Source organism: Miniopterus schreibersii (genome assembly GCF_964146895.1).
Source record: "Miniopterus schreibersii genome assembly, chromosome: 6".
NCBI classification, from domain to species: domain Eukaryota; kingdom Metazoa; phylum Chordata; class Mammalia; order Chiroptera; family Miniopteridae; genus Miniopterus; species Miniopterus schreibersii.
Window position 1 is genome coordinate 56,074,836 of NC_138107.1, and position 20,300 is coordinate 56,095,135.

Sequence of the window (20,300 nt, forward strand, 5' to 3'; positions counted from 1 at the left end):
GTACAAGTATAGGCAGAGTTATTTTCCTGTTTACATTTTTTTGGTTTGTTTGGGGGGAAATTGGTAGGTGTCTAATTACTGTTTACTTCCTTGTTTTATTGCAGTAAAAGTTTTAAAACCACACAAAAAAATAGTAAAATAAAATAAAAAATAAAGAGGTCAATAATCAAATATCAGATAATCAAACATACTATGCATTATTTAAAACAGTAAAAAAAGCTACAAACAACCTAAATGTTCATTAACAGATTAATCATAGTAAACACAGCCAAACAACAGCATACCATTAAACAGTTCAAACTATATTTACTAAAACAGAAAGAAAAATGCATACAGCATTTAGATTTTATTTTTTTATTGAATTTATTGGGGTGACAGTGGTTGATAAAATTACCATTTAGATCTTTGAGAGAACAAATTAAAACTACACATGTAGGATGGTGCTAACTTTTGTAATTTTTTTTAGTGGTATGTGTATTTTTGTAGACACCACAAATAAATGAAAAACGATCAGGGAAAAAATGTACCAAAATATTAAGTAATTTTCTCTGGATGGTGGGATTTTGAGTGTTTCTTACTTTCTCCCTTATATCTTTCCTTATTATCTAATTATTTTTTCAGATTATATAACTTTTATTTTAGAAACCAGTCTATTTCAAATATTTGTTTTTTACAACTCAATAATCACCATTTCCTTATTTATAACATGCATAAACATTTTCTTACTTATAACACATGGTGTATTTAATTAAAGAATTCAGCCTGGCTGGGCGTGGCTCAGCAGTTGAGCAGCGACCTAGGATCCAGGCGATTGGGGTTCGATTCCCGGTCAGGGCACATGCCCGGGTTGTGGGCTCGATCCCCAGTCAGGGGCGTGCAGGAGGAAGCGGATCAATGACTCTCTCATCATTGATATTTCTATCTCCCTCTCCTTTCCTCTCTCTGGAATCAATACAGATATATTTTTTTAAAAAATCAGAGCAATTTGTGACACCCTAGAAATAAAAAGATATGGAAAAATCAATGATCATCAAAATTTCATATTAAAAAAATTAATGGTAGGCCCTGGCCAGTGTGGCTCAGTTGGTTGGACATTATCCCTTGCACCAAAAGGTTGCCGGTTCGATTCCTGGTCAGGGCACATGCCCGGGGTTTCAGCTCAATTCCTTGTAGGGGGCATGCAAGGGGCAGCAGAATCAATGTTATGCTCTCACATCAATGTTTCCTTCTCTCCCTCTCCCTTTCTCTCTCTTCAAAAATCAATACAAAATCTTAAAAAACAAACAAAAAAGCCAGATTTTTTTTTTTTAAACATGTATTTGTTAGACAGACTGGTGAAATTTTAGAATGCACGGATGAAGTGAAAAATCCTAAGCGACTGCAGAGAAGAAGCAAGCAAGCTTCCAATAAAAAAACTTCCCATGACCAACAAAAGAATACCAGAAGACATAAAGCAACAGTTTGGGGTTCTGAGAAAAAAATATTCTTAATATAGAATTCTATATTCAGCCAAACTATCAATCAAGTATGGGAACAAAATATATTATCAGACATGCAAGAACTAAGAAAATCTACACATCCTATATGAAAAAGCTACTCAAAAAAAATGTCCTCACCCTACTGGTGTGGCTCAGCAGTTGAGCATTGACCTATGAACCAGGAGATCATGGTTTGATTCTTGTCAGAGCACATGCCTGGGTTTAGGGCTTGATCTCCAGTGGGGGACATGCAGGCCGCAGCCAATCAATAATGACTCTGTCATCACTGATGTTTCTCTCTCTCTCTCTCCCTCTCTTTGAAATCAAATAAAGATATATTTAATTTTTAAAAAATGTCCTCAACTAAACAAAAAAGGAATCCAACAAAAACCACACTGAGTATGACCCAGAAGACTTGAAGAAAGGGCAAAATAAATTAAGAAGATCCTTTAGGCCTTAAAATTTAGATTATTTCAAGAAGCACTTATTTAATACACAAGATTACACTCCCTTCTCTACCGGTCTCAATACACTAATTCATTCAGCAATAAAAAAATTTCATAATCATAATATTTGAATGGAATGGTTTCCTATGTTCACCTTTTAGAATCCACCCATAGATAATAAGCAATGAATAAACCAGGATGCTATAAAAATTATACTTTAAAAATCTCAAGACAAAGAAGAGTAAGAGAAATGTGTTACTTTCCTTAACATTCATATCAGAAAGATCATATGTAATATCTTGATAAATCAAGAAAAAGAAATTTATGTTTATAATTTAAAGTCATAAAAGTATTCACCATGAAATGTTAAAAAAAAAAAAAAGGTAATAAATTTCAAGGTTGAGATGGGAAAAGGGAAAACGGGAGGTAGTGAGATTTCACAAAATTGCTCAGCTATTCTAATGGAAAGTCAACAGAAACTGCCTCAAGTGGATAAATTAAGAAACAGAATTATATATATATCATTTAAAGTTATAATGGTAAGCACCAGCAAAACTTTAAACAGAAATTGTTAACACTAGTTTCCTCTGAGAAGTGAAGGGGGCTTGGGAGTGAATAGTAAGAAGGACTTTCCTTTTTCTTTTACATACAATTGTACTGTTGTTTTTTTAAAATCATGTGCAACTATTCTTTGACAAAATTTAATAGCATAAAAATATTTCCACTTTGATGCACATATACTATAAAAATTTTTTAAATGCTGATAAACTTGTTAATAGAACTCTGGTTTTCTAAGTTACACAATCTCGTATTACATGCAGGGTGGGGCAAAAGTAGGTTTACTGCTGCCCTGGTCAGTTTGGCTCAGTGATTAGAGCATCAGCCCAAGGACTGAAGGGTCGGGGGATTCAACTCTGGCCAAGGCCGTGTACCTCAGTTGCAGGCTAAATCCCCGGCCCTGGTCCGCAGGCAACCAATCTGTGTGTCTCTCTCACATCTCTATCCTACTCTGCCCCCCACTTCCACTCTCTCTGAAAAGAATGGAAATTCCTTGGGATATTTTTTGAGGATAAAAAAAAATAAAAAGTAGGTTTACTGTTCTTCAGGTGAAAAATAATACAATAATAAATAATAACACAAGAATAAATTGTTTCATGTATTCACAACTGTAAGCCTACTTTTGTCCCACACTATATAACTTTACAGAAGGAAGGTCAGTATTTTAAATTTGCACCTAAATCCAAAACAACAGGATTCACTCAGTGTTTAAGTAACTCTTAAAATGAAACTATAATAATTACATTGCAAAAGGGAAAAGGGGAAGAGGAAACTAACTTTTGTAAAAAGTAGCATACTTTGTGCCTCAAACTGCTTGGTACTTTAAGGGGTGAGCTTATTTAACAATCGTAATAAAAATGATAACTTTCCTACAGAAAGAGGCAATTAACCCACCTATAAGGCCAAAATTTTTCCTTATTTTTCTAACAGCCATGGGCTTCCCTTTCTGTCCAAATGTAAATATCTAAAAATACCTGCAAAACAGTCTGCCATGACAGTTTTGGTCTGTGGTCACAGAACAAAGCAAGGGTGGCTGGCCTACTCGGTAATTAAAGCCATCTCCTAATCATATTCATCATGGTAACTGAGCTCATCAACCACAAAGTCTCACTAAAGTAATATTTTTAAATAGAAAATACACAACAGGTTTAAAGCCTCTACAAGGAAGGTGTGTTTCTCCTTTAGAAAGACTTCATATATTAGAATTTCAAAACATTTTAAAAGAACAATTATTTGAGGACTTCATAGGTTTTTATTTCTCTTTGATCCATCACTGACTTCTGGATAAGAACCCAAACCCTCAATAAAAACTACTGCTGTACACTAGTATCCTGAATTACATCCTGTCGTCTCTCTTGAGACTCTCTTTTACCCTGCACAATGCATGCTCAAAACAGCTATTACAGGAACTGTTGGACTATCAGCTACTTATAAATGGTTGAAAATCTTTAAATAGCTTTGTTGGCTACCTCTTTATGGTTCTAGACAGAAAAAACTACCTGTTTTTTAAAGACATAGTCATGCTAGTACTTCAAAATATTTAAATGCTCTCTGCAAAACAAGCATCTTGTTCCTTTGTTTTGTTATCCAAAAGCACTAATATTACACAGTCACAACATGGCAAGATAAGGAACAAGTTGATCTTTAAAAACACATTAGCCAAATACTCTGACTATATTAGTTTACCATCAAGAAAATTTCAAAACCTAATGTACTGCCTAAGTCTTCTACATTGATGCTTAACCTTCACTGCACTACTTGAGCATTTTGCAAAACTAATACACAATTTAACATCACATATTAACTTTTTTATCCAGCATACCTGGTTCAAAATTATAGTGCATAAAAGTAAAAATTCTTAATTCCTCAAAAACCTTCCCATAGATCTGTCTACCTTTTTCCTGTCTAAAACTCAGAAACATGCCTTTCCCATACTGCTAAACCAATAACTTGCACTTCCTAGAGCAAACTTATGATTTAGAACTCATTTTTATGTATTATTTTAAAAGCCTAACATTTCTCTTCCTTATTCCCAGCTCCACAGCCCCATATTAACAAATCATTTCAAGCTATTACTTCCAAAGCCAAGCAGGTTCTAGGAATTTAGTTTGCAGCTATACTAATACACACAAAATACTGTGCCTAGTAGGATATTCACTGCAGTGTCAGTTGGAGACAGCCTAAATGTCCATCAAGAGGGATAAATTCAATGGAATACAATGAAACTATTAAGAAAAACTATGTATTTCAATACATAAGATACCTAATACTCTTCAAGTTATATTCAAGTTTAAAAAAACAGAGAAAAAGTGTACTACCATTTATTATTAAACAGCCCCCAAGAAAATCTTTCTAAAAAGGAAAACCAAGAATAGTTGCTTATAGAAAGGGAAAAGGGTGGCTGGCAAAGGGAAGGATGGCACTACATTATGTATCTTTTTGTGCACATGCACTTATTATTTACTAAACACATATTCTTTTGGGGGGGTCTTTACAAAATTCTTTTTTGAAAAAGTAATCAATATCCTTGATTCCATTCACAAATTCCGTTTTTCAGTTCCAATAATGATTTGTTTTATCAAACTATTTCAGCCTCAAAATTTCACCTAAAACTTTAAAAGACAAGCACCTTTCCTATTTCGTTTGTCCATACTGTCATTTATACATTTCAATTAGGTCACTTCATGGATTTGAGAATTATAAATGAGTTGCTAAACCACTCATTCCAAAAACTAAACCTGTACAGTCCAATATTACAGCTACTAGCCATTTTCTCAGGCACACTAATTACGTCTCTTGAGCCACATGGGGCTAGTGGCTACCATACTGGAAAGCACAGGTGTGTTTTCATCACTGCAGAAAGTTATACTGGACATCATTGCTGTCATCTAAGGGTTAGCAAACTACAGCCTGTGGGGCCAAATCCAGCTCACCACCTGTTTTTGTAAATAAAGTTCTACTTACAAAACACAGCCATTCTAATTTGTATTTGTTTACATATTGTCTGTTGATTTTGGCAGTATAGCAGATTCAAGTAACTGCAACATAGAAGGTATGGCCCACAAAGCCTAAAATATGTAGTATCTGCCTCTTTACGGAAGTTTGTCAACCACTGCTAGAGTTCATTGAAAAGAACATTTATTTCCTTTGGGCCTCAAAGTTTTGAAGGCTTGCATTGCATAAATGAACCAATTAAACATAAACCAATGTCTACTTGATTTACGAAGAGCTAAAGATACTTAATTTTTTAACATACATCCATATCAAAAAAGTCCTAAAATGTTTAAATGCCGATATTTTTCTAAGCATCTCTATAAAATACATAGTAAAAGCACAGAAGATAGGTAACTACAGTCTAGATATTTTAAAAGAGCTAGCTTAAAAGACAAAAAAATACCTAATTCAAAAAAACTTACCCATGTCCCCTATCAATCTATTAAAAGAAATGTTTCAACTGTCTTGAAAAGCACTATATAATTTCTTAGAGAAAAAATTACACAGTCTAGACTAAGTGCTACAGAAATATTTACATTTAACCACTTATTTCATGCAACATCACTATATTTCAGGCTTTCAAAACTATTACTAAAAATATCAGTGAGGCATGTTTACCAATTTAGGAACTTTTTAAATAAAAATTTTGAGTGCGCATTATACGCCCAACTGTGTACAAGGCACTGAAAATAGAATGATGATGATCACACATTTGCAGTTAATAGTTTAAGGGGCAGATTAATATCACATAGTATTATTACACACATAAGAACAAAGAGGAGCAGAAGCTAATGAGTATACTGGGTGAATAAAGAAAGGAAGGCTTCTAAAAGAACAGCTATTTGAATTGGGTATTGAAGTATAAGCAGGAGTTAGCCAGGTCTATGGGAATAAGAGGGAGGAATGGCAGAGCAACACCATTCTAATTTGAATGTAGAAAAAAAATAAGACGTGAAAAGGACTTAGCAAGTCCTAAAAAATATGAGTAGTTCAATACTACAGAAGCATATGGCTTGAACACACTGAAAAAAAGGAGCGAGATGGTGGCAGGTATAAAGACCATAAAGACTAGACTTTAGGATCTGAATGCAAATACTTTTACATGCCAAATTAAGGAATTAAGATTGGATGTGATTGTATGAGCCATAGAAAATGTACAGTTTTTCCAATGAGATAAGACATGATTGATTTTATTTTGTAGGAAAATGACGCTGGAAGCAACTTTGATCTTGGACAACAGTGAGGAAAGACTAATGGCAGAGACCAATCAGCTACTGTGTAAATCAGAAGATGGCCAAAAGTAATGACAGTGAGGATGAAAAGAAACCAGATGAAGAGTGACATGGTCGAATCCACAGGCCAGCATGCCTACTTTTTAAAATGTCCCTCGTGTGATTATTTTCCTTTTCCATATTTTTTGGTATAGATGTATCCTTTCCATGGAAAAAGCCTATACAGTAAGGTTGTCAAAACTGAAGGCCTGTTTTGTTTTTCCTCCCATGGTATTAGGATGGAAAACACATTAGAAATGCAATAACTCAGAGTCAAGAGATCTGGATTTCAGGCTTGTCTTTGCTGTGAGACTGTGGGCATGACAATTAACTTCTAAAAGCTTTGGTTTTTCTCATTTGTAAAAAGAGGAAATAAGACTAGATGATCTAAAACTCATTAAAGTTCTAAAATGCTGTGATCATACTGATACATCTTTAATCTTCAGATTTCCAAAAAAAATACAAGTACAATCAATCATCTTTTTAACTACCAACCAAATGTGAAAAGTCCATCAAAAACAGGCAAACACTACTACACTACCTACTACACTTATTTGTGAAAAATTTCATGGCATACATTAAGACATAGTCACCAACCACTCATATGAAACCCTAAGGCAAAACTGAAACTGTAAGATGCCTGTTAGTCATTTCACTTTCAATTACTAAGTATCTTTCAAAAACATCTCCAAAAAGGAGCATTCTTTTATTGAAGTAGCTCAAAAGACTGAATGTCTGCAAAGCTGAATAGTAGTATTGTTGGTACAAGTTTTCAGACATAACACTACCCTATGGAATCATGTTTGTCTGAACCTCTTACTGACAAAGAACTTTTTAACAATATTCCTTTATCAATCAAAACAAAAAAGTGTTTCAAACTTGAGAAATACGGTCTCCAGATTTGTAACCATAAACTGTTGTGTGTGACTTTTTACTACTGTTGAAAGAAAAACTGTATTACAAACTCGTCATACTAAAAAGTCTAGAAATATTCTGAACTTGTTTCTCTTCAAGAATAAGAGTTAAGCCTGATTTTTTTAAAAAAAGATAGTTGGGTAAAAAGATTCCTTTCCTTCAAAACAAAAAGATGGAACAAATAACATTTAAAGGTGAAAAATCCAGATGTAAATCTTACATTTTCCAGTCTGTTCTAAATTTATGTAACATAATTAAAGTTATGTATTTCAAAGGAAATAACACTCTAAAGTTTTATAAGTTGTAATATTAAACTATAAGTAGAGGCTTTTCTAATGATGTTTTGTGTTACATTAGTTCTCCCAGTGTTTCTTCTGAAGACCTGAACAATTTCTTGGTTATACAGTATACTACACTATATATACACTAGAATAATTTCTTTTCAAGGTACCCATGTGATTTTTTCTTGCTCCCTAAAATATAATTATACATTTTTTAGAATTAACCAAAATAAATCCTGGAAAGAGCTAAACTGCAATTTACCATGATCAGAGTGTAAAATCCTTTACTATGCAAATCTGTATTACAGTTTAGAACCATCACTAAACATTTTTTTTTTCAAACTGCTGGTATCAATGAACATCAAACTAATCCTGCTACAAGCCACAAGAGATGTGGGATTTACCTAAAATCTCAACTAGACCCTTGATCCAAGAAAAAATCCTTTACTTTGACTTTTCTTACACGTAATATAGTGATCAAAACCTAATGCTTTCAGATCCTAAAAGTTTTCTTTAAAGCACAGTATTTTGAAGATACACAAACTGATCTTTACTGAAGAATCTTTATTAATCCTAACCAAACAAATTTCACTCAAGAGGGAAGTATATTCGAATCAAGAACTTTATTAGAGGGGGAAATATTTTAAAAGAACAAATAGAAGCAAGAATTAAATTCTGTTTTTTGTTGTAGCCCACACTATTCAAATACAATTCAGAAGCAGAATTTTTAACTTTTCTCAAAAGTTGCCTGCTATTTTAACAAAAAAGAAATTCAAAATACATTTTTAAAATTCCAGATCAAGTATATTACAAAGTTAGCACGACTATGAAAAACAGCACATGTGATTTGTTTCGCAACGTCAATGTCCAATTAGGACAACTATATGTTTTCCCCAAACTTATCTGTTTAAGGTTCCCACAGGAACACCAGTATAACGAGTGGATAATCCAAAAACAAAATACAAGTTAATTATAGTACCTCACATTCCAAGATTTTCATTCAAGGACACCTGGCAATTAACTAAAAAAAATATGGAAAAAAGTTTACAAACAACTTAATACTATGGGGCCCGTTCAGTTACAAGAGAAAAAATTTACAATTGTATGGTACCTCGTAATTTTCACCTTTTATGATAAAGCAATTTATAAAGTGTGCTTTTTCGTTCCCTGTATGAAATGAGCGCGCGCGCACACCCACCCACACACACCCTACTTTGGTCCCCGAGTTATATATCAACCATTTCAATTACAACAAGGTGCGCACAACGATAAGCAGGCACTTCAAACTTACTGATGTCACTGTGACGGGCATTCAGTTTATTCGGAAATGTTAGGCTACGATGCTAAAAACTCTCTTCTATATAGTGTGACCATCTTTAAAGTCTAAGAGGGGCAGGCAGATGTTCCCAGGTGCCCTCACTCTGGGGAAGGGGAATTCCTGCCAGGATGGGCAAAGAGGTGATGATTAGCTTAAACCTGCCCTTCGCAGGCGGAGAGCTGGTGCCACTTGTCCTGCAGTGCAAGCCCATAAGCCCTCCAGGACGAAAGACAGGCGTTCTCAATACACTACCCAGCTCGCCTTCTCCTAGGAGAACAGTCAGTAAGAGCTTCCTAAGGGGTTCCTTCGGTTCTCCCTCAACTCCCAGGAAAACGAAGGTTCGGGCCCAGATCTGTATTCACTCCGCACTCCGTTCTGGAACATCTAGGTGCTCGATAAACTCCAGCACGCAGTCACTTGGCAGAGGGTAAAGTGGAAGACATAATACCCACGGTGGGGGGAAATGAGTTACCAGAGAACTAGACGAACTCTTACATTCTGCAGGCAAAACACGGTTAATCTCTCAGAAGGTCCTACATTCAAAGGAAGGTGTGGAACCCACAACGTGAGAAAGCGAAATCGGGAGAGGTCGAGAAAACGCCGGATATACAACCGGGAAGGGAGCGACAGCGCTGAGGGGCCAATGGGCTGGCTGGCCCCAAGGGCGGAGGTGCCCAGTGGGTCAGACCCGCGAGGCTGGCTGGGACGCCAACGTTCGGCCGCCGACGGGCTCCTCGGCGAGGTTTCAAACCGCCGCCCCCGGAAGGCGCTCAGCCGATTGGAAGTTCCACAACGACCGTCACCAACCCAGGGCCAGAGCGGCAACTCCTCAGCGGAGCTCTCTCAGCCCTACGCGTCTCCCCAGGAGACCAGACCCCACAAACTCCACCTCCAACCGAGGTTCCAACTCGCGTCCCGCCGCCAGCCCCACGCACGCGGAGATCTCCCTCCGGGACGGCCCCGATGCCCCCCGACTAAGCTGCGCCGCCAGAGTTCGAGGGGCGCGACGGGGCCGCGCAGGGGGCGGGCAGAACCCGCGCCCCTCAGAGTCCGCCCCGGGACGCGTCGCCGCGACTACCTCCGCCTGGCCCCCTCGGGCACGGCCACGCCGGGCTCCGACCCACCCATCCCCCGCGGTGGCGGGCAGGGCGAGGACCCGAACAAGCCTACTCCCCCGCCCCTGCTCTTACCCATCTTTCCGCCTCGCCTTGTAGACGTGCCCGTAGGTGCCGCGTCCCACTTTGCACCCTTCGTACTCAAACAAATCCTCCACCCGCTCCCGCTCCGCCGCCAGCTTCGCCTTGAAATCATAATCCATTGTCTGCTTCCCCCATAGAGGCACCGGGACGCGGGGGCCGCCGCTCAGTCCCTCCTCCTCCTCCCCCCGCGACCGCCGCTCCACTTCTCCAACAGCCGCCGGTCGGGCGCGCGCGCACGCGCGCGTCACCCGCCGCCCCGCGGTCCGCCTTCAGCAAGGGATTCCTCAGCGGTCCCGGCAGCCACCTCCTTCACCACCTCCTCCACCTCCTCCACCTCCTCCTCCCTGGCGGTGGCGGTGGCTCCCGCAGACACCCCCAGTCCCGCCTCCTCCCTTCATTTCCTTGTTTTGGAACCTGGTGGGCCGCGCCGGGGCTACCTCGAGCTCATTAACGAACCAGCGCTCCCACCCCGAGGTCGCGGAGGCTCTTGGGAAATGTAGTTCAGAAGGCCCCAGAAGCACTGGAGTTTCGCAAGTAAAAAAATACAGCTCCCAGGTTGCCTTGAGTCGCTACAGCCTCATCCCCCCGCGAGGCATGCACGCCTGCGCCCTGGGACTGTCCCGCCCCCTCAGGTAACGCTGGGGTGCCAGTTCCTGTGAAGGTAGAAAGTGCAAAGTTGCAGTTCTTCTTCCTGCGAGTCTGTGGGAGCTGGTGGAAAGAAGGCCCTAGCTCTGGTATGAGGAAGGGACTTCACTGTAACTGTCCCCAGGCGAGGAGAGTAGAAAGTATTTAACAAACGCCTCGTCCAGAAGTTTGTTCTAGTGGCTTGAGAGGCGAGGACAGTGGTTAAGACGGTTGTACCGCAGATTGCTTTTTGTGGCAATTGATTCGCCTGTTGCCCCGCCCCCGGTCCAACCGCTCATTGGCGGAGACTAGAGAATGGCGTCCTCCTTGGTGCGTGGGTATGCCCAGGCTTTGGATTCTTTCCCGCTCTTGATTGGTAATTGAATGTGCTGAGTTCTTCCTGATAGGTTAATCTTTTTTCTTGACGATGCAAAAACCGTATTTCAAAAGCTGAACATTAAGCTGTTTCCCAGTTCTAGCATCGGTCTTAGAAGAACTTGTAACTTCTGAGCCCTAGCAGCCAGTCATCCTTTTACTGGCCTTCTACTCATGGTGTCGTGGTCTCCTACTAGCTTTTGAGTTTCCATAGCCAAGTTTGGGTCATCTGTCGGAGGACAAAGTGCTTGGAGGATGCAGCGTTTTAAAAACAATCATTTAAATTGGATTGTAAAGGTTTCTTTTACGGTGTATGCATAATGGTGACGTTCTCCTAGAATGTTTAAGAAAGTATCTTTAATCAGGGTTTATACACTGATTCATTTCATTACTGCGTGCACAACATGCTTAGAAGTCAACTTTAAATATGATTGATGCTAGGATGGGACTTATATAATACATTCAGTGGAAACACAAAGGAGAGAATGGTCAAGTCTGCCTGAAGTGGTAAGGAAAGTGAATAGTGACCTGTCTGCTAGGTTATGTAAGAAACCTAGACAACTAGAGGGAGGAGGAAGGAGGATGGTTTATTTACTACAACAGTAAGTTCCCTAGGAAACTTCCTCAGATCTTGAAGTAAATCAAGAAGTACTTGAGTTTCTCTTATTTCCAGGCACTATGATAAACACTGGAGATACCAGATGAAAATAGATCTTTCTCCCTCAGGGAACTAAAACCTGTTGAAGAAATAAACAAGCAAACAAAAATAACTGTGAGTACAATGAGCAATGGTAGAATAGGAGAACTACTACAGGAGGAGAGGGAAGGGAACAAATGCATTAGTAAAAAATAAAATATAGATTATGAAAAGCTTAACTAAAAAATCAAAAAATTGGACCACACCCTGTGTTATCAAGGATATGGAGAAACAGACACTCTCCTACATTGCCTATAGAGGTATATAATGTATTCATTAGATTTTGATCTTAGCATCGTCTATCAAAATTACATAGTAGTGCCCTAGCCAGTTAGAGCTTAGGCCCCCGCACTGAAGGATCCCAGGTTTGATTCTGGCCAAGGGAATGTACCTCGGTTGCAGGCTCAACCCCTGGCCCTGTCAAGATGCATGCCAGAGGCAACCAATCGAAGCAATGGAAAAAATATCCTCAGGTGAGGATTAAAAAAGAAAAATTACATAGTAGTATCCTACAATTATACTCCTGTGGTGGAATCTATGATGTGCCTCCCAGATCCCCATTGAGGACTAAAGGATGTATACCTCCAAGCTGCTAGGAGTGCTGCTACAGACAGCGTTCAGCTGTCAGCCCCCTTCAGGAATTGCCTTGGCTAAAGAGCCACCTCACTAGATCATGCCATTTTCCTAAATAGCGATTTTCAACCTTTTTCATGTCATTTTTCATTAGTTTAGCTTTCACACCTAAACTAATCACTAAAATTCTGCAGCACACCAAAAAATATAATTTTTGCCAATCTGACCAAAAAATATATAGCCCTGCTGGGCGTGGCTGAGCGGTTGAGCATCAGCCTAGGATCCAGGAGATGGCAGTTTGATTCCCGGTCAGGGTACATGCCTGGGTTGTGGGCTCTACCCCCGGTTGGGGCGTGCAGGAGGCAGCCTATCAATGATGACTCTCATCATTGATGTTTCTCTCTCTCACCCTCTCCCTTCCTCTCTCTGAAATCAATCAAAAGATTTTAAAAAACAACAAAAAAATAGGTATAATTTTGGTTCATTCACACTGGACGTCTTTGTGTTGTTATTATTTGACAATCTAAAGGAAAAGAGGTTAGTGCCCCTGACTAAATAGTCAGGTATTGCATGTTTTAAAAATTCCTGCAGCACACCAGTGTGCCTCTTGTGGCTCACCAGTATGGTGCTGCACACCAGTTGAAAATCGCTGTTCTAGAGCAGCCTATGTCCAATGACTGATCAATGCAGGGATATAGAGGCCCAGACCTCTCACCCCACTTCAGGACTACTCTGATGGGTCATCCTATCTTTAGAATTCCTTGTGGGGTTGACTGAGGCCATCACTGAGAATGCATTGCAGACCAACTTTTCAATCTCCCCCATCCTGCTTTCTTCCTTTCCCCTCTAGAGGTATTGATCTCAGTTTATTAACACTCTGTAATAAACTGATTTCATGTTAATATCTATCTCAGGGTCTGCTTCCCCAGGAGCCCAATTTGTAGTATTCCCCACATGGGCAAGATTATACAATTCAAGGTTATTCACTGAGCATTGTTTCAAATAGAAAAGGACTGGAAACAACAGAGATGTTCACTAGAGAGGGACTGGATAAATAAATTATGGCACATCCATGAATGAGTCATTATGCAGCCCTGAAAATAATGTGAAGTCTATAAAATATTCCCCTTGGATCTCCTTCCTGCAGAGAGGCCCCAACTGCTAAGCTCTGAATCTACCACTGCATTTGCAATGAGGCCATACTCCCTATGAGCTGTTCCCATCCTAAGATTGAGCATTGCAGGATATTAAGGCAGGTCCATTCCTGCCAAGCGTAGGATTCCTCTGATAGGTAACTTTGGCTTGTTTTTAGGAATTTATCCATTTCTTCCAGGTTGTCAAATTTGTTGCCATATAGTTGTTTGTAATATTTTCTTATAAGCCTTTATATTTCTGTGGTGTCAGTTGTTACTTCTCCTCTTTCATTTCTGATTTTATTTATTTGGGTCCTCTCTCTCTTTTTCTTGATAAGTCTGGTTAAAGGTTTATCAATCTTGTTTATCTTTTCAAAGATTTATCTGCTCTTGGTATCGTTGATCTTTTGTATATATACATTTTTTAGACTCTATTTCATTGATTTCTGCTTTGATATTCCTTCTTTCTGCTTACTTTGGGCTTTGTTTGTTGTTATTTTTCTAGTTCTTTAGGTGCAAGGCTTGATTGTTTATTTCATATTTTTCTTGGTTCTTTAGGTAGGCCTATATTGCTATGAATTTCTCCCTTAGGAATGCTTTTGCTGTGTCCCATAGATTTCGGATTGTTGTGTTCTGATTTTCATTTGTCTCAAGATATCTTTTGATTTCTTCTTTCATCTCATTGTTAACCCATTCATTGTTTAGTAACATGTTATTTAGTCTGTGTTTTTACAGGGGGTTTTTGTAATTGATTTCTATTTTCATACCATTATGGGCAGAGAAGATGCTTGATTTTATTTCAGTCTTCTTAAATTTATCGGGACTTGTTTTGTGTCTTAACATGTGGTCTATCCTGGAAAATTTTCCCTGTGCTCTTGAAAAGAATGTGTATTCTGCTGCTTCAGGGTGATGTACTCTGAAAACATGAATTAAATCCAACTGTTCTATTGTATCATTTAAGACTGCTGTTTTCTTGTTGATTTCTGTCTGTAACATCAGTGATGTCAACAGGGTGTTAAAATCCCCTACTATGACCGTATTACTGTTGTTTTCTCCCTTTAAGTTCATCAATATTTGCTTTTATAGGTCCTCCTATGTTGGGTGTTTAAAAGGGTTATATCATATTGTTGGATTGATCCCTTTATCGTTATGTAATTTCCTTCTTTGTCCCTTATTATAGCGTTTGTTTTAAAGTATTTTTCCTGATAGTATTGCTACCCCAGCTTTTTTTTTTTCTTTTCATTTTTATTTGCATAAAATATCTTTTTACAACCCTTTACTATCAGTCTGTATGTGTCTTTAGTCTTGTAAACAACATATATATGGATCTTATTTTCTATTTAGCTACCCTATGTCTTTTAATTGGAGCATGTTTAATCTATTTACTTTAAAGTGATTATTGATAGGTATGTATTTGTTGCCATATTGTACATATTTTATTTTTTATAATTATATTTCTCTCTTTTTTTCTTTCTTCTTCATAAAGAAGTCCCTATAGGATTTCTTGTAATACTGGTTTGATGTTGATGAACTCCTTTAGCTTTTCTTTGTCTGGGAAGCTCTTTATTTCTCCTTCCCTTTTAAATGATAGCCTTGCTGGGTAGTCTAGTCTTGGTGGTAAGTCCTTGCTTTTCATCATTTTAAATATTTTGTGCCAGTCCCTTCTGGCTTGAAATGTTTTTGTTGAGAAATCAGCTGACAATCTTAAGGGAGCACCGGTATAGGTAACTAACTGTTTTTCTCTTGCTGCTTTTAAGATTCTCTCTGTCTTTAATCTTTGACATTTTAATGATAATGTGTCTTGCTGTGGGCTTCTTTGGGTTTATCTTGGTTGAGATTTTCTCTGCTTTCTGGACTTGTGTGTATTTTTCCTTGATAAATATAGGGAAGTTTTCAGTCATTATTTCTTCAACTAGGTTCTCAATTTCTTGCTCTTTCTCTTCTCCTTCTGCCCCAATGATGCAGATGTTATGTTTGATGTTGTCCCAAAGGTCCCTTAAATTATCCTTATTTTTTTTATAAAATGTGGAACGATTCACAAATTTCCATATCGCCCTTGTGCAGGGGAATATGCTAATCTTCTCTGTATCTTTCCAGTTTTAGTATAAGTGCTGCCGAAGTGAGCACTATCCTCATTCTTTTTTTTTTTTTTTTTTCCTGCTCTGATTGGATATTTTCTGCTACCTTGTCTTCCAAATCACTGATTTGATCCTCTGTTTCATTTAATCTGCTGTTGATTTTTTCTAGTGTATTCTGTTTGAACTTTTATGTGGTAGATTTCTTGCCACCATTTCATTTAGTTCTTTTTCTGGGGATTTTTATTGTTCTTTCATTTGGGGTATATTTCTTTTTTTCTTTTTTTAATATATCTTTATTGATTTCAGAGAGAGGAAAGGAGAGGGAGAGCGAGAGATAGGAACATCAATGATGAGAGAGTCACTGATGGAGCCCACAACCCGGGCATGTGCCCTGACTGGGAATCAAAACCTGATCACCTGGATCCTAGGTCGACGCTCAACTGCTGAGCCACGCCCGGCTGGGCTGGGGTATATTTCTTTGTCTCCCCATTTTGATTGCCTCTCTATATTTGTTTCTGTGTATTAGGAGGATCTGCTATGTTTCCCAGTCTTGATATAATGGCCTTAAGCAGTATGTGTTCTGTGGGGCTCAGTGGTGCAGTCTCCCAGATCACTTAGGTGCTCCAGGAATGTCCCTGTGTGGGTTATGTGAGTTCTTGTGTTGTAATTGAGTCTTGATTTCTGTTGGCCCATCAGTGGGTTGGGTTGACACTCAGACTGGCTGACTGTGAGGATTGACTCCTACCACAGTGTATGAGCTACTGTGCAAGGGCTAACCCCATGAAGTGGAATTTACCCCAGCAGGGTCTAGTGCCTGCGGAGATCTCCCTTTGGATGTGTCACTTGTGGTGCCAATTAAATTGTGCTCTGATGTGGTCTGAAATCTGCCATTGGGTGTTTTGGTTCTAGGGCCTCTTGGGAGGGACTTTGGTGCAGGTTAATGTCAGATGCTGCCTGTGACTGGCCCTGGCTACCTGTTTGGAGCTACAGAGAGTGATTCACAGTTTGTGGCTGTCTCTACTGGGCTGGGTGCACATGGGAGGGGCTAAGCTGCATTCCAAGGCTGGCTTCTACCACACTGAGTCCAGGGACAGGTCAGCAAAAGGCCCAAGGCACCCTGAGACCTGCCCCTGCTCATTGGATGCCTCTAGTTTTTCAAACTAGATGCCAGTGCTAGGTCTGAGGACACTCTGCGTAAGTCTCAGTTTACATGAAGGCCAGCTGCTGGGCCCCCCTGGGGCCTCCAGACCAACCTTGGTGATGGTGCAGGATCTCAGGGAGTCATCAAAGTGAGGCCAGCAGAGTTAATCAGGCTAAAACAGGCCAAGAGTGTCGACAGGGGCCTCACAGGAACAGTGGTACTAGTCAGGCATGCAGGGGCAAAGTAGCCCTCTCCCTAGAGCCACAGAACTCACTCTCTGCCACCCCCTTAGTTTGCCCAGATGTCCTCGAGAGCCTTCTAAGAAAGTCTGCACTTCAGTCCAGGCTGGTCACAGCCAGCTGATCCTCCACGAGGCATGAGCTGAGCAGGGCAAGGCTAGTGCATTTCCGCAGGCTGATGCCCTATAGAGGGGAGTGCTTGACCCAGGAAAGACAGTGTTTGTGGGTGGTGTGGGAAATGGAATTAGCATAGGGTCTCCTCTGCTGTTCATTCAGGCCTCTCCCTGAAGCCACACAACCTAGTCTCTCCCTTTATGACTCCAGTTGGCTTGGAGTCACCTTCCCTCTGCTGGAGCCCAAGGTGAGTAGCCATGAATGAGATTTTGTGCGCTGGACCTTTAAGAGGGCACCTATGTTTCTAGCACACTCCCATTTCTCCGTGGTGGACAGGGAATCCCTGCTGACTTTTACAGCCAGATGTTATATGAGTTCCTTTTCCTGGTTGGTGCTTTGGGTGAGGGAGCCCATTGTGGGGCTAAGACCCCTCAGTACTCAGGGGGAACCTTTTCAGTTTAGATATCCTTCCATATTCCCAACCACCGCACATGTGTGTGGGGCCAGCCATTTTTGCATCTGCACACTTTTTACCAGTCTCGATATAGCTTCTTCTATAAATCCTTGGTTATAAGATTTCTGTTCAGCTAGTCTTCAGTTGGTTATTCAGATTGATTGTTCTATAATTTAGCTGTAATTCCAGTTTGGTCCTGGGAGAAGGTGAGTTTAGTTTCCACCTACTCCAGTGCCATCTTGGATCTACAGATGCTTTTATATTAAAAATAAAAAAACAATATGTCTCAGATAATGCCAGACACCTTGAAATCCCAGATTAGGCATTTTTATTTATATTTTTCTTTTAATAAAAGAGAGTCTAACTATAAGAATGTTAGTAAAACACTGCCTCTTCATTTTTTAGCTACTCTAATGATAAAAATATATCATGCTGAATAAATCTGATTCTTAAAAATTAACTTAGTATTCCCTGTAGACAAATTGCAGAATACTTTTTCTTTCCATTGTTATTTTTTTATCAGATCATGTTTGGGAAAATATAGGATTTCCTCAAAATACAGTAATACAGCCCAGCTGGGCGTGGCTCAGCGGTTGAGCATCAACCTAGGATCCAGGCGATCGGGGTTCAATTCCCAGTCAGGGCACATGCCCGGGTTGCGGGCTCGATCCCCAGTCGGGGGCATGCAGGAGGCAGCCGATCAATGACTCTCTCATCATTGATGCTTCTATCTCTCTCTCCCTCTCCTTTCCTCTCTTTGAAATCAATAAAAAAAATATATTTAAAAAAAAATACAGTAATACAATGCATTATAAAACACAACAAAGTAGGTTGATCAGTCCCACTATAATGCAGGTGCTTATTTCAAAGAGAGCTGAGGGACATTATTATTTTTTTTTATTTAGAGGGAAAAAAAGTCAAATTCCTTCCAAAAAGGAGCAAGACTACATAGTAACCTTATTTGCCTCTTCGGCTTACTATGTTTTCAGGACAACATAGAGAAATTAAACTCCACAAATAGAACCCTGCCAGTCATTCTTTCCTTCTATAAACTTCTTATCCCCAATTAGCACTAATTATTTCCTGACACCAGAATGCAACCTGCCCTAGGTTTTAAACAAAAAATCAAATAAATGATATCACACAGAAATTAATAAGGCCTAATCACATGCTAGAAAGGTGTTTGAAAGTTTTACCTAAACATTAAAAAACTGAGTTCATTTGACACAGATAGAGAATAGCAATGAAAGAAGAACTTGATGGCTTCAATAGTTTGCTCATGTCAAAAGGAAAGGTGGGTGTGCCCAGCTTCCAATGGATTAGTCACAAAGAGAACTAAGCTGCAAATCTTGTAAATCAGGTTCGATGTATATGTGATAGAAGTAGTTAGCAAAATTGTGACTATTTTTTAATGCTTATGCCATTAGTCATAACCAGTTTATAAGCTATGTGGAAGTCAAATTTGAATATGGAAATAACATTTCTCTTACCACAGTCTAATCTAGGTCAGGAAAGTTTATTGAAGAGATTTAACAAGTTGTTTCCTCAGGGTTTAAGGCTCAGCTCAGGATCATCTCCTTTAGGAAGTCTTCTCTTGCCTCCCCAAACTACATAGGGTGCTCCTCATCCATGCTGGTAGCACTCTGTAAGATTTCCTTACACTGTCTTCATCTTATGCATATCATGTTTATATATCTTTCTTACAAAATAGTGTATTAGAAATAGCAACTAATAATTTTAAGTAGTTTTTCACTAATTATTCAAAAGTAACAACAATAAATATGTTAGCATATCTATATTAAAAATAACTGTTTTCTAGCCCAGCCGGCATGGCTCGGCAGTTGAGCGTTGACCTATGATCCAGGAGAATGCAGTTCAATTCCCTGTCATGGCACATGCCCAGGTTGCAGGCTTGATCCCCAGTGGGGGGCATGTAGGAGGCAGCCGATCAATGACTCTCTCATCATTGATGTTTCTATCTCTCTCCCTCTCCCATCCTCTCTCTGAAATCAATAAAGACATTTAAAAAAACAAAAAAATATTTTCCAAAACAAAATAAAATTAGTGAAAAGAATGTCATTGTTTTAAATGTTTGTAAATCTTTATATCTGAACCATTAGAATACAGGTAGGTTTCCACATCTGCTTCTGCATTCATTCTGTTACAATATGTTGTTTTAGTTATGTTTTGTTTGGTTAATTATGTGTTTTTATGAAGAAAATTTAGCATCATATGCCTATATGTATAGTAAAAAAGGGAGCAATATTTAATTTAAAATTTTTTTTAATCCTCACCCGAGGATATTTTTTCCATTGCTTTTCAGAGAGTGTGGAAGGAGGGGAGAGAGAGACAGAGAGAGAGAGAAGGAAAGAGAGAAACACTGATGTAAGAGAGACACATTAACTGGTTACC

At 39.2% G+C, this 20,300-nt stretch overlaps 1 protein-coding gene across 3 annotated transcripts in view; it reads right to left on the reverse strand.

Annotated features, from left to right (window-relative positions):
• Positions 1-10,784, reverse strand: part of CDK19 (cyclin dependent kinase 19) — a 100,809-nt gene extending 90,025 nt beyond the window's left edge. For 2 of the 3 annotated variants that reach the window (XM_081141337.1, XM_081141338.1), the window contains exon 1: positions 10,452-10,782. In XM_081141337.1, the coding sequence (XP_080997463.1) occupies positions 10,452-10,579 (128 nt within the window). In that variant the 5' untranslated portion in view covers positions 10,580-10,782. Of the gene's footprint in view, positions 1-10,451 lie in introns of all 3 variants that reach the window. The other variant, XM_081141336.1, reaches the window with a different exon arrangement.
• Positions 10,785-20,300: the final 9,516 nt, after the last annotated feature.